Consider the following 27,477-nt stretch of genomic DNA (forward strand, 5'->3'; position numbering starts at 1 on the left):
GATGTGTTGTATGAAGAATTTGTCATTGGAGAAAGAGTTATACCCTCAGCCAAGATGAAGGATTTGCAGATCAGTGAGGAGAAGTGCCTGAAACTTTGTTCCAAACCCAAGGAAATAAAACACAAATATGAAGATCATTCGCATACAGGAGGTTTCTCCATGATGACCACTGCTTGGAGGAACGAGGGGTACAGACTGGAGGTGGTTAGTAGAACTCAACATATGCAATTTTTCAGAAGAACGCAAATACACGTACCCCAGTTCTTGGAGGATAAATGTTTCCAAATATCACTGGGAACGGACGAGTGTCAATTCGTATCAAACAATAGTCTCCCCGGGCTACTCCTTCTGCCGCCCCGCCCCCAAATGAATTGGTGAGTACATTGGCTTTACTTTAAACTTACAGAAACAGATCCTTTGGTCCAATCATTCATGCCAACCAGATATCCCAAATTAATCTATTCCCATTTGTGTGACACCCGGAAGCAGCAAGGACAGACCACTATAAATGCCGCAAGAAACATCAAAGAAGCGCTTCGCAGGAGGCTCCAGAGCACTGATGATGTCTCCTTCCAGCTCGGCGAACAGAACCACTATATTTGACCCATAATCCATCCAAACCCTTCCTATTCATATACCCATCCAGATGCCTTTTAAATATTGTAATTGTACCAGCCTCCACCATTTCCTCTGGCAGCTCATTCCATACACGTATCACCCTCTGCATGAAATAGTTGTCCCTTCAGTCCCTTTTATTTCTTTCCTCTCCACCATCAACCAATACCCTCTAGTTTTGGACTCTCCTATGCTAGGAAAAGGACCCTGGCTATTTACCCTAACTCTGCCCCTCATGATTTTATAAACCACAAAAGGTCATCGCTCCACCTGCAACAGTCCAAGGAAAACACCCCAGCTTATTCAGCCTCTCCCTAGAGCTCAAACCTTCCAGCCCTGCCAGCATCCTTGTACATATTGTCTGTACCCTTTCAAGTTAAGCAACATCTTTCCTATAGCAGGGAAACTAGAACTAAACGCAATATTCCAAAAGTGGTCTAACCAATGTCCTGTATAGCTGCAACATGACATCTCAACTCCTATACTCAATGCTTTGACCAATAAAGGCAACCATACCAAACACTTTTTTCATTACCCTGTCTACCTGCAACTTGACTTTCAATGCACTATGAACCTGCACCCTAGGTCTCCTTGTTCAGCAACACTCCCCAAGCCCTACTATTAAGTGTACAAGTCCTGCCCTGGTTTGCCTTGTCAAAATGCAGCATCTCACATTTATCCTTCTGCCAACTCATTTGCCCATCTAATGGGATTTTGTCTCCCATTAGCACATGATATGAGCCTTTCAAATATCTGAGGAATTGTTATATTTGGTTATGTCTTATTCACAATTCCCAAACAAATTTCAATGGACAGCATAATGCCATTGCATACCCACCTATTGTTGTCCAAATAAATAATAAGTGGAGACTCCGTGCTTGTTCAGGTGAAAGCAAGAGATCCCATGACACATTTCTAGATGAAGAGTAGTATCCGTCTCCACATTAACATCAGTTCCGCAACCCAGACCATAAATGCAGATTAATTAGTGATCCAGCCCCATATACAGGTGTGCATAACTAGCCAGCATGTTCACTTAGAGTGCTTAACTCATGAGACATGAAGTCCTTTAACTTTTAGTACAGACTTGAAAGATGTTGTATTTATCCCAGAGATCCCTGGGACATGCACTAAATAACCCCACCGCCCTACCTTCATCTACCTATTGCATTCCCAGCTACCTCCCCCCAGTCCCACTCCCCTCCCATTTATCTCTCAACCCCCTTGGACAGCCCTCTCGTTCCTGATGAAGAGCTTATGCTCGAAACGTTGACTCTCCTGCTCCTCGAATGCTGCCTGACCTGCTGTGCTTTTCCAGCACCACGCTCTTTGACTCTGATCTCCAGCATCTGCAATCCTCCCTTTCTCCATTGAAGGAATGCTAGCTTGGGCAGAATTGCAACTGGTTGCCAAGAAACAAATTCAGTAAAATCATTAAAGCACTGAGAACAGAATACATTATTCAGCAACAGTGACACACAGAGGTGGGAGCAAACCATTACACACCTCCACCAGAATGTTTTGTGTGAAAACCTCATATTGGTCTTTCCAGGTTTATCTCATCACTTGAATGCGTGGGAAGGATACTCGTTGCATTACTTTATTAAATGGGCCTAATATTTCATGAGGACATGAGTAAACCATTCAGCTTAGAGAACCTGTTCACCATTCAATAGCATCACAGCTAATCACTTCAACACCTTTCTCCCCCAACCACACTAACCCCATATCCCTTTAAGTCATTGACAGGTGTCTAAATACCAATCTGATAATATTTAATGACTCAGTTTCCACAGTCCTTTGGGCACAGAATTCTAAAGCTTCTGAGTAAAAGAATTTCTCCACACCCTGGTCCAGAGCAGCTTCCTGTTTTTTCACTCCTAACTGAGACCACATCTCACCTGCATTTACCCTGTCTACCCTTTGCAGGTTTTAATGATCTTGAAACTTCTCTTTTTTTGGAACTTTAGAGAATACAGGCTCAGTTTTCCTAATTTCTCATCACATGACAGTCTAACCATCCCAGGGACATGTCTGGTGAATGTTCACAGAAATTGCTGGAGAAACTCAGATCTGGAAACATTTGCAGTGAAAACAGAGTCTGGTGACTCTTCAGAGCTCCAGCATCTGCTGTTCTTTTGTTTTATTCTGGTGAACTTTTGTCATATTCTCAATGGCAATAATATTCTTCCGATGACTGGGCAATCAAAACTGCACACAAAATACCAGGTGCTGTCTGACCAAGGCTCTTTACAACTGGAGCAAAACATGTGATAAAGGCTAACATGCCATTAGCTTTCCTAATTGCCTCTGCACTTGCATAGTAGCCTTCAGTGACTGAATGAAAAGGACACCAGGTCCCATTAACATCTACTTCTTACCATTTAAGAAGTACTCTGCATAGTTATTCCTCTCAAAATGGATAATCCCATATTTTTCAACATTATATTCCATCTGGTTTGGCCATACCTACTCACTGAGTCTGTCCAAATTCCAAGCCACTTTGCATCTTCTTCACAGCACACATTCCCATCACAGTGTATCATCTACAAACTTGGAAATATTACATTTGGTTCCTACATTATTGATATGTATGGTGAATTGTTGGGAGCCAAAGACCCTAGTATTCACTGCTTCCAACCAGAGATTGGCTGTCAGTTCCCACAGTTTTCAGCATGTTAGCCATCTCTTAAATCATCCCAATACATTACCTCCTTTCCCATGTACTTTCATTTTGCTGACCAAACTTCTGTGGGAACTTCATCAAAAGCATTCTGAAACTCCAAGTTTACTGCATCCACTGACTCCCCTTCATTCTTTTCTCTTCTCCCCCATCAACACCCCACGCCACCCCCCAATACCGAAGATATGCGAGCATGTCTTTGAGTTAGAGATGTACAGCACGGAAACAGACCCTTCAGTCCAACCCGTCCATGCCGACCAGATATCCCAACGCAATCTAGCCCCACCTGCCCATATCCCTCCAAACCCTTCCTATTCATATACCCATCCAGATGCCTTTAAATATCACAATTGTACCAGCTTCCACCATTCCTCTGGCAGCTCATTCCACACACGCACCACTCTCTGCGTGAAAAAATTTGCCCCTTAGGTCTCTTTTATATCTTTCCCCTCTCACCCTAAACCTGTGCCCCCTAGTTCTGGACTCCCCCACCCCAGGGAAACAATCTTGTCTATTTATCCTATCCATGTCTCTCATGATTTTATAAACTTCTAGGAGGTCACACCTCAGCCTCCAACGCTCCAGGGAAAAACAGCCCCAGCCTATTCAACCTCTCTCTATACCTCAAATCCTCCAATCCTGGCAACATCCTTGTAAATCTTTTAGATTAGATTAGATTACTTACAGTGTGGAAACAGGCCCTTCGGCCCAACAAGTCCACACCGACCCACCGAAGTGCAACCCACCCATACCCCCACATTTACCCCTTACCTAACACTATGGGCAATTTAGCATGGCCAATTCACATGATCCGCACATCTTTGGACTGTGGGAGGAAACCGGAGCACCCGGAGGAAACCCACGCAGACACGGGGAGAACATGCAAACTCCACACAGTCAGTCACCTGAGTCGGGAATTGAACCCGGGTCTCAGGCGCTGAGAGGCAGCAGTGCTAACCACTGTGCCACCGTGCCGCCCACTAAACCCTTTCACGTTTCACAACAAGTTTTCAGTTTTCTAAAAGAAAATTGGGTGACATTTGCTATTTTGCAATCTGCAGGAACTAATTCCAGAATCTTCAAACCCTTTAAAGAAAATCACTAATTCATTCACTATTTCCATGTCTTTCAATACCAAGATACAGAATTTCAGGGTCTTATCCAACTTTGGTTCCATTAGTTTTTCACACAGAACCAAAATTCCTTCAACTCCTCATTCTCCTTCATTGTTCTGGGAGAATTTCACATCGCGCTCAGTGAAGACTGACACACAGTAATCATTTAGCTTCTCTGCCTTTCTTCTTCCAATCAGCCATTACACATTCTCTTGATGCCAAGGTAAATGGATCACATTTGAGTTGGCCAACGTTTTTATGTAAATAACAGCAAAATACTGTGAATGTTGTAAATCTGAAATAAAATAAATAAGCGTTGGAAAAATTCAGATCTGGCAGATCTGTGAAGAGGGAAACAGAACCAGAGTCAGAGTCAAATGTGTCATGTCCAATAGGACTTTTCTTTGGAACTGGAAAATGCTGTGCTTTATGCTGCAAAACAGAGGGAGAGGAGCAGCAATTGGAACAGATTTTTTTGTCCAGAGTGGTAAAGGAGAGAGTTCAAGAGAGATAAAATGGTTGTGAATCTTAGCTGTGACAAAAAAAAGAAAACTGATGCACTCTGCTGAGAGCAAAGACCGGCAAAAGACAGCTGTGGGACATGGAGGGGGGATGCAAGCTTAACGGAGGATACAGTCATATTCCAAAGTTGTGGAGCATCATATTAAGTCCAGATGATGTAAAGTGCCTAAGCAGAAAGAGGTTTTAGACAATAGACAACAGGTGCAGGAGTAGGCCATTCTGCTCCTCGAGCCTGCACCACCATTCAATATGATCATGGCTGATCATCCTTAATCAGTATCCTGTTCCTGCCTTATCTCCATAATCCTTGATTCCACTGTCCTTAAGAGCTTTATCCAACTCTTTCTTAAATGAATCCAGAGACTGGGCCTCCACTGCCCTCCGGGGCAGAGCATTCCACACAGCCACCACTCTCTGGGTGAAGAAGTTTCTCCTCATCTCTATCCTAAATCGTACCCCATATTTTTAAGCTGTGTCCTCTGCTTCGGCACTCACCCATCACCCTGCCTCCAGAGTGTCCAATCCTTTAATAATCTTATATGTCTCAATCAGATCCCCTCTCAGTCTTCTAAACTCAAGGGTATACAAGCCCAATCACTCCAGTCTTTCAGTGTAAGGTAATCCCGCCATTCCAGGAATTGACATCGTGAACTTACGTTGCACAACCCTCAATAGCCACAATGTCTTTCCTCAAATTTGGAGACCAGAACTGCACGCAGTACCCCAGGTGTGGTCTCACCAGGGCCTTGTACAGCTGCAGAAGCACCTCTTTGCTTCTTTTTTTTTTCTTTTTAAAAAATTTTTTATCAAAGGGCAATGCTGTGTGATCAAAACAGTGAAGGGAAACTCAATCCCTCTTGTTATGAAGGCCAGCATGCTATTAGCCTTCTTCCCTACCTGCTGTACCTGCATGCTTACCTTCACTGACTGGTGTACAAGAACACCTAGATCTCTCTGTACTATCCTTTAACCTAAATTAATTCCATTTAGGTAGTAATCTGCCTTCCTGTTCTTGCAACCAAAGTGGATAACCATACATTTATCCACATTAAACTGCATCTGCCATGCATCTGACCACTCACCTAACCTGTCCAGGTCACCCTATAATCTCCTAACATCCTCCTCATATTTCACCCTGCCACCCAGCTTAGTATCATTAGCAAATTTGCTAATGTTATTACTAATACCATCTTCTATATCATTAACATATATTGTAAAAAGCTGCAGTCCCAGTACTGAATCCCTGCGACACCCCACTGGTCACCGCCTGCCATTCTGAAATGGAGCCGTTTATCACTACTCTGTTTCTTATCAGCCGACCAACTTTCAATCCAAGTTAGTACTTTGCCCCCAATACCATGCGCCCTAATTTTGCTCACTAACTTCCGATGTGGGACTTTATCAAAAGCTTTCTGAAAGTCCAGGTTCACTACATCTACTGGATCCCCCTCGTCCATCTTCAGAGTTACATCCTCAAAAAATTCCAGATTAGTCAAGCATGATTTCCCCTTCATAAATCCATGCTGATTCTGACCTATCCTGTTACTACTATCCAGATGTGTCGTAATTTCATCCTTTATAATAGACTCCAGCAACTTTCCCACCACTGAGGTCAGACTAACTGGTCTATAATTTCCTGCTTTCTCTCTCCCACCTTTCTTAAAAAGTGGTATAACATTAGCCACCCTCCAATCCACAGGAATTGATCCTGAATCTATCGAACTCTGGAAAATAATCAACAACGCATCCACAATTTCTCGAGCCACCTCCTTCAGTACCCTGGGATGTAGACCATCAGGCCCCGGGGACTTATCAACCTGCAGACCTTACAGTGTTTCCAACACCAATTCCTGTCAAATATAAATTCCCTTCAGTTCAGGTCCTTCAGCCACTGTTACCTCAGGGAGATTGCTTGTGTCTTCCCCAGTGAACACAGATCTGAAGTACCAATTCAATTCTTCTGCCATTTCTTTGTTCCCCATAATATATTCTCCTGTTTCTGTCTTCAAGTGCCCAATTTTAATCTTAAAATTGTTTTGTTCCTTCAGAATGTATTTTTATTGGAAATTTCCCTTTTATTTTACTTGTGTTCATATTCTTTCCTCCCTTTTACAGTAATCAGTTTGTTGGTCCACTTTTCCTGCATTCTAAAATCTTCCCAATGTTCAGATTTATTAATTATGGCAACATTTATCAGTCTTTTTTTTATATAAAAACCTTACTCTACCCTTCACTTCTTTTGATAGCCATGGTGACTCTCTCTCGAACTTTGTCTGGAAGGAATGCATAGTTGCTCAAACTACGTGATACTTCTTCAAAGACTTTCCATGAGTCAAAGCTTAAATCCATTTTCTCATTAATTTGCAGAAGTCTCATGTCCCAGAAACCACTGGACCTCCTGCAGAGCTAACATTGATAGTTAATGAAATAGCAGCACTTTAATCAACTCTACCAAAATTCCCAATAAGATGGATCAGCAAAGAATTTAACGTACAGGATGATCCCTGCCTGGACTTCACTAGATACATTCTCAGGGTTGTCCACAGATGCTCTTGCTGGACCGGAATCAGCCAGTGCCTGGGTTTAATAAATTTCAATACAGCATTCAGCACATCTTGTCCACAAACTATTAGTTCCTCTCAAAATAAAAACTATCCAGCTTACTCCTACTTTTCTGCTCATGTCAAGTATTTGTTCAAATTCTTTAAGGATCATGCAGTTACAAAGTTCTCCATAGACTGCAGCCATAGTAACAAATCCACTGAGTGCAGAGGTAGTGGATCCACTAGTTGGAATGTTCCAAGAATTGTTGGATTCTGGACAGAGGATTAGCATACTATTAATGTGAAATCCTTTTTCAAAATGGATGAGGCAAAAACTAACTATAAGGTAAATAGCCTAATGTCTATTATTAGAAAAATATTGGCATTAATTAAGGATGCAATAGCATTGGCGAATCATTATCAAGCAGACTGAGCATGGTTCATGAAAGTGAAATAGTGTCTGACTAATTTAAGAGTTTTAATCATCTCAGAGAAAGTGAGGACTGCAGTCAGGTTTCGAGCAAAAGCTCATCAGGAATGAGGGGGTGGCCCAAGGGGGCTGAGAGAAAATGGGAGGGGGTGTGGGAGGTGATGGCAATAGGTCAGAGAAGAGGGGGGAGCAGGTAGGTAGGAAGGAAGATGGACAGGTAGGACAATTCAGGAGGGCAGTGTCGAGTTGGCAGGTTGGATTTGGGATATGGTGGGGGATGGGGAGATGAGGAAACTGGTGAAATCCACATTGATCCCACGTAGTTGGAGGGCCCCAAGGCGGAAGTTAAGGCCTTCTTCCAACATGCATTGGGTAGTTTGGTTTTGGTGGTGGAGGACGCCCAGGACTTGCATATCTTTGACAGAGTGGGAGGGGGGAGTTGAAGTGTTCATCCACGGGACAGAGGGGTTGTTTGATATATGTCCCAAGATGGCGTCCTGTCTCCCCATTGTAGAGGAGACTTCATTGAGAGCAACAGAATCAGTAGATGATGTGTGGAAGTACAGGTAAATCTCTGTCAGATGTGGAAGGATCCTTTGGAGCCTTGGATGGTGGTGAGGGAGGTGGTGTGGGCATAGGTTTTGCACTTGTGGTGACAGGGGAAAGTGCAGGGAGTGCAGGATGGGTTGGTTGGAGATGTGGAACTAACCAGGGAGTCATGGAGGGAATGGTCTCAGCAGAACACAGATAGGGGTGGGGAGGAAAATCTCTCTCTGGTGGTAGGGTCTATTTGTAGGTAGCAGAAATGGCAGAGGATGTTGCATTGTATCTGGAGGTTGGTGTGGAAGGCGAGGACCAGGGGGGTTCTGTCCTCTTTGTGATTGGAAGGGTGGTGTTCAAGGGTGGAGGTGCAGGAAATGGAGATGTGCTGGAGGGCATCATTGACCATGTGGGAGGGGAAATTGCAGCCCTTGTGAAGAACTCATCTCCACATACCTTGACACTGTCCTGTCCCCTTGGTGCAGGAACTCCCCACATATGTTCAGGACACCACCTACGCCCTCCATCTCCTCCAAGACTTCTGTTTCCATGGCCCCCAATGCCTCATCTTCACCACAGACATCAGGTCCCTGTACACAGGCATCCGCCACAACGAAGGCCTCCAGCCGCTCCATTTCCTCCTCATCGTCCTTCGCCAACACAACCAGTACCCTTCCACAGACACACTTTCGATTGGCTGAACTGGTCCTCACCCTCAACAATTTCTCCTTCGACTCCTTCCACTTCCTCCAAACCAAAGGGGAGCCATGGGCACCTGCCTGGGCCCCAGCTTTACATGAGGGATATGGAACAGTACATCTTTCGCAGCTACACCGGCACCATTCCCCACCTTTTCCTCCGCTACATTGATGACTATACCACCATGAGGTAGTTAGACAGTTCATCAACTTCAATCACCTTCCAACCTGACCTCAAGTTCATCCAGACCATCTCAGACACCTCTGTCCCTTTCCTGGAGGTCTCCATGCCCATTTCTGGCAACCGACTCAGCGCACACACACACTTCAAACCCACCCACTCCCACAACTGGACTGCACCACTGTCCACCCTGCCTCCTGTAAAAATGCTATCCACCACTCCCAATTCCTCCAGCTCTGCTGCATCTGCTCCCAGGAGGACCAATTCCACCATATAACAACCCAGATGGCCACCGCCTTCAAGGTCTGCAATTTCCTATCCTACGTGGTAGACGATGCCTTCCAGCGCATTGCCTCCACTTTCTGCACCTACGCCCTTGAACGCTACCCTCCAAGTGCAAGATTGACAGAACCCCCTGGTCCTCACCTTGCACCCCATCAACCTCTGGATACAATGCATCATCCTCTGCCACTTCCACCACCAACAGACCCCACCCACCAGGGATATATTTCCCTCTCCACCCCTGTGTTCTGCAGAGACCATTCCCTCCATGACTCCCTCATTAGGTCCATGCCCTCCTCCAATCCACTGTGCCCCCTCCCCACCTCAGCACCTACCCCTGGCATAGCAAAAAGTGCAAACTTGAGCCTACACCTACCCAGTCACTTCCGAAAGGATCCTTCCATATCCAACAGAGATTTACCTGGACTTCGACATGTCAACTACGGTGTTCGCTGCTCTTGATGTGGTCTCCTCCATATTGGGGAGAGAGGATGCCAACATGCGGAATGTTTCACACAGCATCTTTGGGACGCATCCTCTACTAACAAACTCTAGCCACCTGACACCTGGAAGAAGAATGCCTCATCTTCTGCCTTGGGACCCTCCAACCAAAAGGGATCAATGTGGATTTCACCAGTTTCCATTCCCCCCTCACCTTATCCCAGATCCAACCTTCCAACTGTGTGCCACCCTCTTGAACTGTTCTACCTGTCCACCTTCCTTCCCATCTATCTGCTCCCCCCTCCTTTCCAACCTACCACCATCACCCCCACCTTCATTTACCTATCACATTCCCAGCAACCTTTTCCCCCCATCCCCATCCACTCCCATTTATCCCTCAGCCCCTCACTTCCTGATGAAGAGCTCAAGCTCGAAACATTGACTCTCCCGCTCCTCGATGCTGATTGGCTGTGCTTTTCCGACACCACACTTTGATACTAATTTAAGAGTTTTCTCAACTACACAAGCGAGAGGATCCAGTAGATGCTTTCATAAGGCATTCCACGTAAGGTACCTCACAAGATATTAAAATAGAGTTCATGGTGTTGGAAGTAATGTATTGGCATGGAATTGAGAATTGGCTCATCAGCAAGCAGTGAATGGGAATAAGGTTTTTTTTCCCCAACTTAGGACCAGCAGGGTTTCACAGGGATCAGTACAGCACTACAACGGTTTGTAATATATTACTTGGATGAAGGAAGTGAATGTTCTGTAACCATTTTACTGATGACATTAAATTTGGTCAAAAGGTAGTTTTGTGAGGGATACTGTTCACATTATATTCCATACAAACTAAGTTTGTGAGAAGATTTGTAGCTCAGTTGCTCGTTGTTGTGGTTCTGTTCACAGAGCTGGGAATTTGTGTTGCAGACGTTTCGTCCCCTGTCTAGGTGACATCCTCAGTGCTTGGGAGCCTCCTGTGAAGCGCTTCTGTGATCTTTCCTCCGGCATTTATAGTGGTTTGAATCTGCCGCTCCCGGTTGTCAGTTCCAGCTGTCCGCTGCAGTGGTCAGTATATTGGGTCCAGGTCGATGTGCTTATTGATTGAATCTGAGGATGAGTGCCATGTCTCGAGGAATTCCCTGGCTGTTCTCTGTTTGGCTTGTCCAATAGTGTTGTTCCAGTCGACTTCATGTTGCTTGTCATCTGTGTGTGTGTGTGTGTGTGGCTACTAAGGATAGCTGGTAGTGTTGTTTCGTGGCTAGTTGGTATTCATGGATGCGGATCGTTAGCGGTCTTCCTCTTTAGTTTTGCTCATGCTGGGTATCGGGTCCTTCGTTCTGGTGAGTTGTTGTCTGAGAGTGGCTGTTGGTTTGTGTGCTGTTAAGAGTCCTAGTGGTCGCAGTAATCTGGCTGTCAGTTCAGAAATGCTCTTCACGTATGGTAGTGGGGCCAGTCCTTTGGGTTGTGGCATGTCCTCGTTCCGTTGTCTTTCCCTTTGGCACCTGTTGATGAAATTGCATGGGTATCCGTTTTGGTGAATACATTGTATAGGTGTTCTTCTTCTTTTTGCAGTTCTGGTGTACTGCAGTGTGTTGTGGCCCTTTTGAATAGTGTCTTGATGCAACTTCTTTTGTGTGTGTTGGGGTGGTTGCTTTCGTAGTTCAGGACTTGGGTGGCTTTTCTGTATACCTTTGTGGTGAATTCTCCGTTCGGGTTCTTCCTCTCCAGTGAATCGGATTCCTGAGAGTGTGGTGTTGATGATCCGCTGTGTGTTCTCTATGTCTGTGTTTTTAATGATTGCAAATCCACATATCCGATCCAGAGTTTGGAGTGAATTTAAGCACTACACTCAAGGCCTTTGGGAAGAAACAGAGGAAGACACAGGACTTGTTTGAAGAGAGCTCAAGTAAGCTCACCGCTGTCAGATGCAAAGCATGTTGCACTACTAGAGCACAAATGCCACCCTACCCAGGCAACATTGCAAACACTAAGGATAGCAAGAGGCAAGACCCAGAAAACAGCCAGACGCTGCGTAAGTGATTACTGGCTACAACTATGCATAAACATTCAGTCATCATTTGACACAGGCAACATCTGTGGAGTGTAAGAGGGGGATCAAGAAAACCATCTGTCCAACCCAGAGCAAGACTGCCCCACTGAAAACCAAAACCAAAGACAAAGGCAAGCAGATAGAGATATGGGTGGAGCATTACTCCAAACTCTACTCCAGAGAAAGCAGCATCTCAGACAGCACGGTAGGCACTGTGGAATGCCTGCCTGTCACGGAGGAACTGGATGCATTGCTTTACTCAGCTCTTCGGCAGTCAGCAATCGACAGCCAGGATTGGATGGCATTCCACCAGAGGCCATCATGTGTACAAAGGGCGTCCTGCTAAACCACCTGCACAAACGACTGCGCCAGTGCTGGAAAGAGGAAGCAGTGCCTCAAGACATGAGACTGCAACATTGTCACCCTATATAAAAAAGGGGACAGGCGCGACTGTAACAACTACTGGGGAGTCTCGTTGCTAAGCATCACTCACTCGAATGATTCTGAATAGACTGCAAAAAATTGCCAAAAATGTATATCCTGAGTCTCAGTGCGGTTTCAGGTCAGAACGCTCCAGGATCGACATGATCTTCTCCCTTCAACCTTGTGAGTAGATGTCCTGTGCAAAACCCTCACCAGGATTGGCTGTCCCGAGGGTCCTCAGGATAGCTCAGTCATTCCACACAGACATGGAGGGAGTTATTCAATTTGACAGCTCTTCTTCAGAAGCCTTCAACATTTACAGTGGTGTGAAACAGGTCTGTGGGCTAGCCCCAACCCTGCTCAGTATCATCCTCGCCGTCACGCTAAAGCACACCTTTGTTGTCTACCTCTACACCAGATCGGACAGGAGGCTGTTCAGTCTGTCCCGGCTAAGGGCAAAAACCAAGGTTTGTGAAGTACTCATCAGGGATATGTTGTTTGCAAACGACAAAGCACTGGCAACACACAGAGCAACTGCGATTCCTCATGAACAGTTTCTCAGGACTCTGCTAGGACTTCCACTTGACCATCAGCCTGAAGATGACCAATGTGTTGGGTCAAAGCGTTGACCACCCCCTGCCATTACCATCACCAAGTTGGAGGGAGTCCACAAGTTTACACACCCTGGCTCCACCAACACGAATAGTCTCCTCCTAGACTCGGATCAATAGATGGATTGGACGAGCAGCCTCAACATTCATCAGGCTGACAAAGATGATCTGGGGGAACAGAAAGCTAATGATGCACACCAAGGTTGCAATCTGGGGGCCTGCATCCTCAGCACACTGCTTTTGGGCAGCAGACCTGGAGCCTCCACCCCAGACAAGAGCAACATTGCATGCCTTCCACCTTCACATCCTGGACATGAAATGGGCTGTTAGAGTCACCAATGAGGTCCTGCCTCCTGCCCAGTTATCCAGCCTCTTCACCCTGCACCAACAACGCCATCTTCACTGGATGGTCCATGGGCACCGCATGTCAGACAGGAGGATCCCAAAGGATCTGCTGGATGGGAAACTGGTCTCCAGCAAAAGAGCACAAAGAGCAGCCCCATCTTCATTTCAAAGATGTCTGCAAGAGAGACATGAAGTCACTGCATATGAACATCAAGGGGTGGGAGAACATTGCAAACGATTGCTCTCGCTGGAATTACACAGAGGTCTTTAAAAAAGAATAGCGGAGGCTTACTGTTTAAGAAAAATGCATCTGCTGAAGAAACAGCACTGGAGAACAGTGCCTTCAAGTGCAGTCGCTGCAGCCGGGACTGCCACTCCCATGTGGGCCTCTACAGCCACAACAGACGCTGCTCTATCAAAGATTGAAGCAAGACTTCCCAGGCGCAGATCCATGGTCTCGCAAGACGACCGGGTGCCACCTATAAACTTTATTAGAGGCAGCTCAGGGAAGATTCACTCAGATGATCCCTGGAAATGGAGGAATTGTTTTTTGAGCAAAGATTAAACAGTTTGGATCTTCACTTACTGGAGTTAAGAATGAGAGGTGATCTCAATGAAACAAAGAAAATTTACAGCCTAGTAACAGGCCCTTCTGCCCCTCCAAATCCACCGTCTAAACCTATCATTCAACTCCTAAGCATCTGTATCCCTCTGCTCCCCACCTACTCCTGAATCTGTCCAGATGCATCTTGAATGAATCTACCATGCCTGTCTCTACTGGCAACACATTCCAGGCACCTACCACCCTCTGTGCAAAGTACTTTGTGCATGTATCCCCCTTAAACTTTTCATTTCTCACCTTGAACTTGTGACCTCGTTATTGAATCCCTCATACTGGGGGAAAAAGCTTATCTACCCTGTCTACATCCTTCATGATTTTGTAGACCTCAATCAGGCCCCCCCAGCCACCATCCTTTTTTGTAATGAAAACAATCCTAACCTACTCAACCTCTCTTCATAGCTAGCATCTCCCGTACCAGGCAACATCCTCATAAACCTTCTCTGCACCCTCTCCAAAGCATCCGCCTACTTTTGTTAACGTGGTGACCAGAACTGTCACAGTATTCTAAATGTGGCCAAACAAAAATCTTGTACAATTTTAACATGACCTGCCAGCTCTTATACTCAATACCCCGTCCAATAAAGGCAAGCATACTATATGCCTTCTTGACCACTCTATCCACCTGTGCAGCAACCTTCAGGATACAATGGACCTGAACTCCCAGATCTCTCTACTCAACTTTCCCCCCCCCCCCCCCCAAGGGTCTTCAGTTTACAGTATAATTTGCTCTAGAATTAGACTTCCCAAAATGCATCACCTCACATTTGCCTAGACTGAACTCCATTTGCCACTTCTCCAATCAACTTTTCAATCTATCTATATTCTCCTGTATTCTTTGACAGTCCCCTATGCATTCACTACTCCATCAATCTTGGTATTGTTTGCAAATTTAGTGGTCAGACCAAAAATGCCCTCTTCCAGATCATTTATGTATATTACAAACAACAGTGGCCCCAGCACTGATCCACATGAAACACTACCAGTCATCTTTCTCCATTTTGAGAAACTCCCTTCAATTACTACTGTCTTCTGTTGCTCAATCAGTTCTTTATCCACCTAACTAGAACACCCTACCACATTGTGTGACTTCATTTTCTCCATTAGTTTACTATACAGGATTCGTATAGGACTGGACAGGGTAAATTCTGAGAGAATACTTCCCTCATGAGAGAGTCTAGGTTCAGGGGGTAGAGTCTCAGAATAAAGGAACACCAATTCAAGACTGAGAATGAGGAGGAATTTCTTGTCTCAAAGGGTCGAGTGTCTTGGGACTGCTAACCACAGAATATTGTGGGGGCGGAGTCCTTGCGTATATTTAAGGCTGTGATAGAGAGATTCTTAATCAATTGGGGAATCAGGAGTTATGGGGAAAGGGCAGGAAAGTGGATCTGATGAGTGTCTGATCAGCAATGATCCTACTGAATGGTGCAGCATGCTCAGGGGTCAAAGAGCCTAATCTTTTTCTTATTTCTTACGGTCTTATCAATAGGGTACAGCATGAACTACGTACATTCAAGGAAATATTCATTTGGGAATGATCTACTCAGAGGAGTCTTAATCTCTCAACAATTCTAAGTATGTTTCCTTTTGAGAAGAAATACAGATATAATTACTCATCTTGCACACTATGCATCAAATATTTGGGTTACAGCAATTACTGAGATTACATACTATATAGGCCATGCATTGCTTAAATAGTTAACCAATTTATATAGATAATATAGAAAGGTTTAAGAACCAATTTAAATTGGTTAAATTAGTTCTAGAGATTAAAGGTGACAATGAATTTCCAAGATTCTTTGGTGTCGCTCTACTAACATTACTTAACAAGTAGTTAATATCAAATAACATCTGGAATAACAAGGATACCTACGTGAGGTTTCTATTTATTGATTACAACTCCACCTTCAAGACTATAATCCCAACCAAACTATTCTCCAAACTCCAAGACCTAGGTCTCTGCTCTGTCCTCTTAACTGGATTCTCAACTTCTTGACTCACAGACCACAATCAAAGATAGACCAGCACCTCCTCGACCATAATCCTCAACATTGAGGCCCTGCAAGTTCACCGACTACACTACTGCTGTCAGTCGGATATCAGACAAGACAGAACACAGGAAAAAGGTAGTGTTTGGTGACATGGTGTAAAGGTCACAATCTTTCCCTCAATGTCAGCAAAACTAAAGAGCTGATCATCAACTTCAGTAAGCAAGGAGGACATGCCCTATCTACATCAAGGTGGAGATAGTGAATAGCATTAAGTCCCTAGGAGTGACAATCTGTCCTGGATCACCCACATTGATATGACAGTGAAGAAAGCACAACGTCTCTTCATCTTCAGGAGGCCAAAGAAATTCAGCTTGTTCATAAGGACTCACCAACTTTTACAGATGCAACATTGAAATAATTGGTTTGGCAACTACTCTGCCCAGGACCATAAGAAACTACAAAGAACTGTGAATACAGCCCAGTCCATCATGCAAGCCAACCTTCCGTCTATACTTCATGCCTCACAGGGAGCCAAAGACCCCTCCCACCATGGTTATAATCACTTCCAACCTCCTCTGTTGGGCAGAAGATAAAAGGCGTAAACACATGTAACCAACAGATTAAATAGTTGCTTTCCTTCTGTTATTAGACTTCTGAATGGACTTATCAAATGCAAAATCTAATGTTGATCTTGCTTTTGGTGCACCTTCGTTGCAGCTGTAAATTTGTATTTCTCACTCTGTTCAATCACCCTATGATCTTTGTAGGTTATTGATCTTCCTGTACTGCATGCGAAACTAGGTATATGTGGCAACAATAAATAAAATTATAATTGTAGCCATTCAACCTGTTGAAAGGCTATTCTGTAGGTCTACTGGATCAGTTCAATTTATCTACTCTGCCTGTTTCTGGTTAGTCTTATTCAAATGACAAATCCTGCTGAGAATTGCTTATGTATTCAGAAAACTGTTTTTCTCCCCTTGTTGTACTTTTCAAAATTTTCTTTGAACTTTGGTGAATCACACCAAATCCTGTGGAGACTCATCAGATAAAGGATCTTTGGGGCAACATGCCTTATTTCAGCAGAGACTCCAGTTCGATTCCAGCCTTGGGCAACTGTCTGCGTGGAGTTTGCAAGTTCTCGCTGTGCCCGTATGGGCTTCTGCTGGGTTCACTGTGAAGGCGGCGTTTGGTCAGAGTATTAAGTACAGAAGTTGGGGGGGGTCATGTTGCGGCTGTACAGGACATTGGTTAGGCCACTATTGGAATACTGCGTACAATTCTGGTCTCCTTCCTATCAGAAAGATGTTGTGAAACTTGAAAGGGTTCAGAAACAATTAACAAGGATGTTGCCAAGGTTGGAGGATTTGAGCTATAGGGAGAGGCTGATCAGGCTGGGGCTGTTCTCCCTGGAGCTTCGGAGGCTGAGGGGGGACCTTATAGAGGTTTACAAAATTGAGGGGCACGGATAGGGTAAATAGGCAAAGTCTTTTCCCTGGGGTCGGGAATTCCAGAACTAGAGGGCATAGGTTTAGGGTGAGAGGGGAAAGATATAAAAGAGCACTAAGGGGCAACGTTTTCACACAGAGGGTGGTACATGTATGGAATGAGCTGCCAGAGGATGTGGTGGAGGCTGGAACAATTGCAACATTTAAGAGGCATTTGGATGGGTATATGAATAGGAAGGGTTTGGAGGGATATGGGCCAGGTGCTGGGAGGTGGGACTAGATTGGGTTCGGATATCTGGTCGGCATGGACGGGTTGGACCGAAGGGTCTGTTTCCATGCTGTACATCTCTATGACTATATACAGGTGAGGTGACCATGCTAAATTGCCCTCAGTATTCATGGGCATATAAGTAGGTAGATTAGTCATGCTAACTGTGGGGATAGGATGTGTCTGGATGGGACACTTCAGTGGGCGAGTGCAGATCTGATGGGCAGAACGGCCTCTATTTGCATCATAGGGAGTCAATGCTTCGTCTTCTCCTCTCAAAATCAGAATTCCAAATTCAGAAGAGTTTACTTACAGTTGGCTATCTACTTCTCATCATAGTGCTCCTGAGTTTTATATCACATACTCAACACATTTACATTCAAAGGAGTCACAAGTCCACCTTCCTACAACTGACCACCGATCCTCACCCCTCAACCATACATCAGTGCAATGTGGCAACACAGAAGTTCTTGTGACACCAGGTTTCTTAATCAAGCTGTAATGCAGTTAAAAATAAAAACAAATTGCAAAGCAGAGATTAAAAAAACAGCATCTGCAAAGACTTAAATATCTTAAAAAGATTGGACTTTTGTCATTGTTAGAAATAAATACAACAAATTTGCTTTGAAAGAGTCTTTAATTTCTTTAAGTAAATCTATGACAATATTTCCACATCCATTAAATAAGAGTAATTTGTTTTTAAGCAATTTTTATATTACAAGAAAATTACTGTGCACTATATATTGTACAAAAATATGTCTGTTTACATATCTTGGTAAATCACCCACAATATCAGCATTATAGCAATTGGACATCACAGCAAGCAGCTTGAATCTCTCGTGTTTTAGTGCACTGCACTGTGGAATAGAAACTGCTATTGAGATTACGTAGCCCTTTCATTTTAATGTTGTGAATGGTTTTGGGTGTTGCACATTTCTCTCCTATCCTCCACTTCGTAATTTACTCCCCACCTCTCCCAAAGGCTTAACTCAGACTAAGATATTGTTTCACAGGTGCAAGCTGCCTTCCATTCTTCGATAGTGTCTTCAGATGCAAGCTTTGGCAATGTGAATTGATGGGCTAATTTACCACAGCAAGTACTAACTAGATTAATAAAAAATTTAATTTCACTATCCTGATTCTCAGGTGCAGAGCTCAATTGTAGTGCCATCTTGCCTGAAATTTATGACTCTGCACACCGAGAATCAACCCAAGAACATTCTGTTCCATATGGCTCAGTGCTATCCTGCAGAATATCTTCATCTGCCAAGCCCTTGGGAGAACTTCTTAAGTAGCACTTTCAATTAAAGACTTGACCTTGTGAATGATTAATGCATAAGATTTGGAATGATAAAATATATTAGTGCAACATAGCAACAGGAAGGGAAAGAGAACCCATTTAAGTGTTATTTATTAACTACAACTACATACAATCTCCAAAATGTGCAACTTTTCTGCCACTTGGTTTTTACCTGGTTAGGATATAGGTTATTGGTGATTAGTCATTGTAAATGCATAAAACTAATGCTGACCAGCACATTGTCAACAAGCCAATTAGAGACCCAGATACTCTGGGTAACTATAACAATTTATACATTTTTGCACGATAAAACTATTAAGAACTGTGCAAAGGGGTTAAAACGACCCACATTAATCTGTTCATGCTCAATATTTTTGTAAGCTAGTCTGTCAATGATTTCTTCAAAAATTCACACTCCAGAATGCTATTAACCTATTTCACTAGCTATTTTCCCAACCCTTCCAAAACTAAAAGATTTTGGTTTGTGTTTCAACACGGTGGGTGCAGAAACAAAGAGCTGGAATAAAAGACAATTGCGATTTGCAGGGTAAACAACCTGGGGGTTCATCAAAAATAGTCACTCAGTCTAAAGTGCATTGACGAACAAAGGAACTTGGAGCGGTTCATCAGTGAAGAGAGTTTTAGGAATGGATGGAAAAGTTTATGGAGTCTAAATCAAATCAATTGGAACAGGCAAGATATCCCCTTCTTTCCCAGTCAGAAACACATTTGGAAAACAGATGTGCTTTACTGGAAAGAGAAATGTAGCATCAAACCAAGTGCCTGGGTGCAAAAAAAAAGACAGGGATGGAACTGGGGTGTACAAATCTGTACAAGGATTCATAAACCTCCTGTACAAGAGGAGACTGCTACAACGCAACAGCATTTTAATTATAGCTCTGCGTCCCTTTTCTTCCACCCCAACCTCATCAAGTATCCCACAATGCACTGCAAGAACAAAGTAGCAGAACAAGCAAAGTCATTTCCTCTCATCATCCAGAGCACCAGAACAATCAAACTCCTCTCAGGATTTCCCCCGAGGAACACATACACACTGCTCAACACCTTTACACATTTAAGAGGTTGCATATTATGAAATTGTGATTTATAATATATATTTTACAATTATTTACAATAATTTTTCATGAATTCTTGATTGATAATCACATTTTTCCCAACCTAGCCCAAGGCCCACAATCATATTGCTTTATTAAAAGTCAAATGGTGCCATCACTTCACTCAAGTTCAAAAAAGCCAGACAAAATCAGCACTGCCATTGTGGCACTAGTGAGGGAAAAGAATATTGTGCATACAGTGCAAAGTCAATAGTAAAGAGAAATCGGGAACTGTGTAACTAAGGCTGCTAAACCACACAGGACAGTCTGGGATGGCAGCGTGTAGGACTAGACTAACTTCCATACCAGGAACCCACCTAATTTTAATGACAAATTATGATCATTCTATTTTACCCAAAAATGTCAAATATTAAAATCCCATTGTTGAACGTGGCTTGCACAAAGCATCAGTAATAAACTACTTTTGTTCCCATGATATTTTTCTTGCCGCAATTCCTGAAAGTGACAGTTTTAACTGGGCTTAGTTCATCCTGCTACACATTACCTAGATGGCCATACACCATATATTAGCTCAATGGAAGGTAGTGGTCTATTTAACTGAAATTAGGTCAGAATCAAACTAAGCCCCATCTTCAACTGACATTCCTAAAGATGCACTTTCCACTTGGGATGACGAGTGTCCAATTAGGAATAGGAGTGACTTTACGCTGCTCCTAATCGTAGGGGTATTAAGTTCAAATGTACCACCCCAATTATTATTCTGGTTTCAGCCTAGCACAAAACATGACCAATGTTAGGGCTTCTACCCGATAGCTACTGGTATTGGTCAATTTCAAATGAGGTCCAAAAGAATCTTTTTCACTCCATTTTGTTTGGCTTGTAAGAACCATGTGCAAGGTTGCGATACAAGCACAATGCTTCCCTGAAGACATCATTCCCATTTAGCAAGTTATCCTGTAGAATAAAATTAAATCTCCCCAACATTAAATTCTCTCCAACGGAGACATACTCTGACATCCTGGTTAAGGGGAGAAATTTGGGCATTTTCAGTGCAACTCAGCCACAGGTAAAATAGACTACTTTCAATTTTAGCTCAAGGTAACAATCCAACGCATCCTAAATTCTCAAAATCTTATTTCAAACTTGTCAAATGTAATCTCCTGCCCTGTTATTTCACATGAAACCAATAACTCCACATTTATACTGTTATAATTCAACACAAGTTGGGTGAATGCATCATTTTCCCAATTGGATTGTGGTGAAATGCAACAGGGGTGTGAATTTTTGATATAGGTTTTGAACCAGGACACTCTGTGCGTTAAACAAGAGATTTTATCCTTCTGGATTTCGGCGTTGTAGGGGAATTACTGCCATAACAGCAGGATGAATTACTAAAAGGGAACAAGTTAGTAGTCGGCTAGGATAATTGTGGGAACAATTTGAAGTGATGAATTATGAGCATATGGAACAGCACTGAGGTGCTGGCTTTATTGATTTCTTTCTGTAGTGTATTAGTGCTGCTATGCTAGATATGCTTTGTGATAAACTGACTGGGAATAAAAGATTTAGTATTACACTTCCCAATACAGAACAAATGGATCATTTGACTAGGCAGGAGCTATGAAAATACACATATATAGCAAATACAACCAAATTCTATGATAAGATTCCCTGACCAGCCCTGAAGTTTTTCTTTTGAATGCTGAACGGTAACATTTTACCCATAATTTTTATACATTATAAAAATCAAGAATAATGCAGTATTTAAAAGCTAATCTTCTGAGGCAGTTCTCTTACTTCATTGAAGAAAATCTTGATGTCATCAGTGAATCACCCTGAGAGGGTTTCAATGGTCTGAACATTTTGCTGTTCCTAATTCCCATTTCAGTTTAGCACCCACCACCCTCCTCTCCTCCCCCCCCCCCCCCCCCCCCCCACCTTGAAGGGAAAGACTTCCCACCCATCTCAATGTTTTGTGCTCATTGTTTTTTTTTTCGTTTATACAGTCAAAAAGCAGAGAAGGTAAACATTTTTCACAGCTAATATCCAGAATTTTCAGCACAACACACCATCTCAGGTCAGGAGGCATCAATGGTAAAAGGGAAAAACTGAAATTTAAGTGTCCAAAGTTTAACTAAGGAGGTAGCAACATTGATCAGAGGGTACAGACTATAAAACCGATGAGAGCAGACTCTGTCCAAAGGTTTGCTTTGTGACTGTTGGAGGACCAGACATCAGTAGCATTTTCCACACCTACCACCCTTGAAAGATATTGCAGAATTATCACCAAATTAAGGGCACTTTGTGCGATGGGTCCACACCTCTTGGAATTAAAATGGAGAATTCCCAGACATTTCAAATAAGGACATCACAAGTACAGACAGAACTCCCACTGGACCGGTTTGGCTGGATTATAGCTCAGGTGCCAGAGATAACTTATTGGTACCCATTTATCTTTTCATTTTAATAAAAATGCAACCGGTATCTAAATAATACTCCTTTAAATTTTAACAACAGTTCAACAAAATAACACATTTGTATCTTCAAATCCAAAAAGCCAAACTTAGAATTCTTACTACAGATGACACCCCTGCTTTAAGAAAATGAATCTTTAGATTAAAGTCACATTTAATGCCCAGTTTCAACCTGCCCTATTTGCTGTTTTATAGGAACTGTGACAGTTCCTCAGATCAGACTTCTCCAAGCAACACATACAGTATGTTCATAGTAAAATACTTTAATTAAAATAACTGGAAGACAATTTTAAAATAATGCTGTATTAAATAGGAGCAAGAGTTCTGGCAACAATACAAAGTGCTACCGAGGTGATTCAAATCAACACTTCAGTAAGTAATGTGATGTGCAATAAATATTTATACGACTTAGGGGCTTTTGTCCCCAAGTGGTGTTATTGCTCGTAAATTAAATATTTTACGAAATCAGTAACTTGTTGCAATATCTTTCTTCCTTGGCTAAATACTGTACTTTAGCACTAACCTCAAAGGCACCTCCCACTACATTAGAATAATATTTTTCCATTTTCCCTACAAGTCATTCAGGTGAGATGCCCATTTAGTTCACGCATGTTCCTTAGGCCTTTGATATTCAGAACTAGTCACTAGAATCAATCCTGACAGCAGGCAAAGACTCTAGCTTCAATTTGAGTCCAAGGTTATACATGTTAGTACATGCACCATCAGTTCTCCAGGTACAAATGAATGGTTTAGATTATGCAAACAAAACTTTCATGGTTTGTCTTCAACTTATTTTCTTTACCCCAGAATGGCTAGTGCCTAATTTCCTCTAAAAGGTGACTTTCCTGCTGATAAACAAGTTTTACATTTTTTTAAACTTCCCTTCTTAAAGCTGCTGATTGTCACTGTCACTTTCTAGAACCGTTCGGCTGTTGACACCTTGCTTAAGTGCCAAGCTTCATATCTCAGCTCTGACAGGAAGGATTATCAAGTTGATCAGTTTTTGAGCTCATCAAGCCTGTACCTCAGTCAGACATCCACATGTATGTTCTTAGCATTGGAAAACACTATTACTTTCCTTCCCTCCTTCCACCCACAGCCCCCAAGGGTACACAACCATAAATAGAGTACCCTAATTGAGCTCAGATTGGAGTTCGATTGGAGACCTTACAGGTCAGAATACCTCAAACAACCACCAGAGGTGGTGAGTGACCTAATAAGCCAGAGGGATTTCATTGAGATTTTAAACAAATACAAACTTCAGTTACACTTCAGTGAGCATTTTAAGGGATGAAATTAAATTTTAAAAAAATTAAAGTGCAAAAAAAATCCTTGAAACAAACTCAGTTTCTACAACTCAAAAGTCACTTCTGGCCCCTTTGATCATGTTGTGAAATACTTTGCTGAAAGTCTAAATAGTAATTTCAAATTCCTCAAAATTAATTGACTTCAAATTATCCAGGTATAGTGCTGTGGTCAATTTTGGGAGTCTTAAAATTTGTATAATTATCTATCACACAATACTGAATTAAAAATAATCCATTCCATTCTACCATTCTATGGCCCTGACCACATTTTGCTGGGAACTAAAGACACCAACCTACCTCAGTTAAGAGCTGTGAAAAATGTCCAATTTCCAGTATTAACAGTTTAGCTTTGAGAGATCATGTCCAACATTATTTCAAGCACCCACATTCCATATAAAAACAGATGTGGATTTCTTGTAACCTTAAGACACTTTTCACTGAAGTCCTTCATCAGTAATGGGAGGGATCAACTGAAAGAGGAATACTAGAGGACACTTTGTATTTTCTTTATAAATGCTGTTCTTTCACTTTGGCCCTCAACATCAAATTCTTCACAATCCGATTCAGATAAATCACCATCTTTCCACATGTCAGAAATTCCTTTGTAAGATATAATCCCTTTCCCGTTTTGTAGAGTGTAGACTTTCACTTTGCTGAACTGGAATCCTGACCTGACCTGAAGAACTATGAATATTATAAAAAATACCATTATAATGAAGGCACAGATGGTAAAAGCAAACCATATAGGTGCTTGAGATTCAGTGAGTGGTTCAACTACTTCCTCATTTTCCAAGGGAGATTCCCTGCTGACTTGCATTTGGGGTGAACAGCTCAACTCAACTTCATTGTAGTGTGAATGAGGGAGGCAAGAGAGGCAGCGATTGGCTGTAATCCCATTGCATGTGCGGCAAGAAGCATGACAAGGAAGGCAGGCCAAAACTTCTGGAAATTCAACATTGTTGTCCAAGACACTGTCAACCAATCCTTTATAAAAGCCTGGTGGACACTTTTCCACGCAGCCTTGCTGATGTAGAAAATATTCACCTTCACATTCTGAGGAGACAAAATAAGAGAGAAACAAATACTTCATGAACAATTTCAGTTGCAGTAATTTTACAGCTGCTGAGGTTCCAAGCATGAAAGGCAAAGAAATTCAGACAAAATGAAACATTTTCCCCACCACTTAAGATAAGATTTGACTTGATAATAAAACAAGGTTAAAGAACACAAACACAGTTGGTGTACTTGAATATGGTTTAACAGACTAAAGGCTGGAAAAGTCTGTACAAGATGTAATGAATTTGTCAAACCTACAATTTGTTGGGTTTTAGTTTAGCACTGAAGCAATTAGGACAATTTGATCTTTCAAAGTTGATTTGCATCAGCAAATAATGTTCTAAAGTGATCAAAATTTAAGTAGTAGTTATGGTTACAGAGGAGATCTGGTGCTGACTGCTTTGCTATAGATCCTGTTGGCTTGGGGAATGTGTTGTCATATAGTTGGGGTAGGGTGAGAAAGAGCGTGTACACATTTTGAGAATATTTATAGGGTAAGATTTATAAATTACCTTGTTGTATATGTTAACTAATTATTGCACTTTACTGACTTTGTTTTGATAAGTTGATAATTGTACTTAATGAATTTTGTTAACAGATAATTTTGATCAAAACTTACATAAATGGATAAAGGTATTTAACTAGTCATCCTAGTAACCAGAAAAAAGTACTTGTGCGTTACAAACTGTGTAGTGGTTCTAGAGTGACTGGGTACGCCTTCAGTGTCACTCTTATCAGCATCAAATAAAATAATGGATACTCTCAAATAAATTAAGTAGACAAATTAGCAATGCAAATTTAAAGCTATAAACATACTTCCTAAAATAAAATGAAATAAAAACAAATTAGAAATATCTACAATATCCACCACTATAAGGAGATAGTAAAGGACAATATAGATTTTGGGTGTAGATCATCATTAGAACTCCTTAAAAGCCAAGATTAAAACTGAGAGAATAATCTCAACTTTAGAGAAACTCAAACCTCTCTAGAAAACACCTATTTAAAATGCTCCCAGTTTAACTGAGGCAAAAAACGGTGATCAAAACACCAGATTCCTGTTTCACTAAGAAAGGCAGACATGGCTCATCAGAAAGCAGAAGTTTGTCAGTTTTATAATTCAGTTTATAACAAAGCTGAGGCACCATACCCAAAATGTTTAACAGATTATAATGAAAGATAAATTCACTAAACACAACCCACAGTATCTATGGCCTGCTGGTTAGAGAAACCTTTTAAAATAGATAGCAGGCTGCATAAAGTAATGTCAAACTTTGATGTTTTTCAAAGCATTTTGCCAATTATTTTGTTATAAAATCCAGGTGCATACCTCAACTGCTAAAATTTAGCTAAACAATTACTTCTGGTGTGCAAAGAGCACTTAAGACAACATTCACAGATTATTCAACCACTAAGGGAACTTAAACTCAGATCAACTGTATTTTCACACAATACCACCACAGCAGGAATCATGCTCAGATCTTCCCTCCCTCCAGAGATAGGTGATATGGACTTCAATTGAAGAATGCCTTTTTTGCCCAGCTAAGAACTAAATGAATAGACACTACAGATGGAACCTTGATTTCCTGAATTGTGTATTCACCCACAAAGAAGAAATTTTCAGAAGCTCTAAAAGTTTTAAATCACCAACATTTGCCATTTATATAAATGATCTGGATGTGACCATAGGAAATATAGTTAGTAAGTTTGCAGATGACACCAAAATTGGAGGTGTAGCCAATAGTGAATGGGATCTTGATCAGATGGGCCAATGGGTTGAGGAGTAGCAGATGGAGTTTAATTCAGATAAATGTGAGGTGCTGCATTTTGGGAAAGCAAATCTTAGCAGGACTTATGCACTTAATGTTAAGGTCCTGGGGAGTGTTGCTGAACAAAGAGACCTTGGAGTGCAGGTTCATAGTTCCTTGAAAGGAGAATCACAGGTAAATAGGATCGTGAAGGCGGTGTTTGGTATGCTTTCCTTTATTTGTCAGAGTATTGAGTACAGGAGTTGGGAGGTCATGTTCCAGCTATATAGGATGTTGGTTAGGCCACTTCTGGAATATTGCATGCAATTCTGGTCTCCTTCCTATCAGAAGGATGTTGTAAAACTTGAAAGGGTTCAGAAAAGATTCACAAGGATGTTGCCAGGGTTGGAGGATTTGAAATATAGGGAGAGGCTGAATAAGCTGGGGCTGTTTTCCCTGGAGCGTCGGAGGCTGAGGAGTGACCCTAAAGAGGTTTATAAACTCATGAGGGGCATGGATAGGCTAAATAAACAAGGTCTTTTCACTGGGGTGGGGGAAGTTCAGAACTAGGGGGCATAAGTTTAGGATGAGAGGGGAAAAATATAAAAGGAACCTAAGGGGCAACTTTTTCATGCAGAGAGTGGTGCATGTATGGAATGAACCGACAGAGGAAGTAGTGGAGGCTGGTAGAATGGGACAGATTAG

The 27,477-nt window shown here is 42.3% G+C and overlaps 1 protein-coding gene across 2 annotated transcripts in view; it reads right to left on the minus strand.

Annotated features, from left to right (window-relative positions):
* Positions 1 to 22,107: 22,107 nt before the first annotated feature.
* Positions 22,108 to 27,477, minus strand: part of LOC132834659 (furin-like) — a 104,108-nt gene continuing 98,738 nt past the window's right edge. Inside the window, exon 15 of one of the 2 annotated variants that reach the window (XM_060853593.1) lies at positions 22,108 to 25,021. In XM_060853593.1, the coding sequence (XP_060709576.1) occupies positions 24,453 to 25,021 (569 nt within the window). In that variant the 3' untranslated portion in view covers positions 22,108 to 24,452. The remainder of the gene's footprint in view (positions 25,022 to 27,477) is intronic. The other variant, XM_060853592.1, reaches the window with a different exon arrangement.

The sequence above is a fragment of the Hemiscyllium ocellatum genome, chromosome 42, assembly GCF_020745735.1.
Source record: "Hemiscyllium ocellatum isolate sHemOce1 chromosome 42, sHemOce1.pat.X.cur, whole genome shotgun sequence".
NCBI lineage: Eukaryota > Metazoa > Chordata > Chondrichthyes > Orectolobiformes > Hemiscylliidae > Hemiscyllium > Hemiscyllium ocellatum.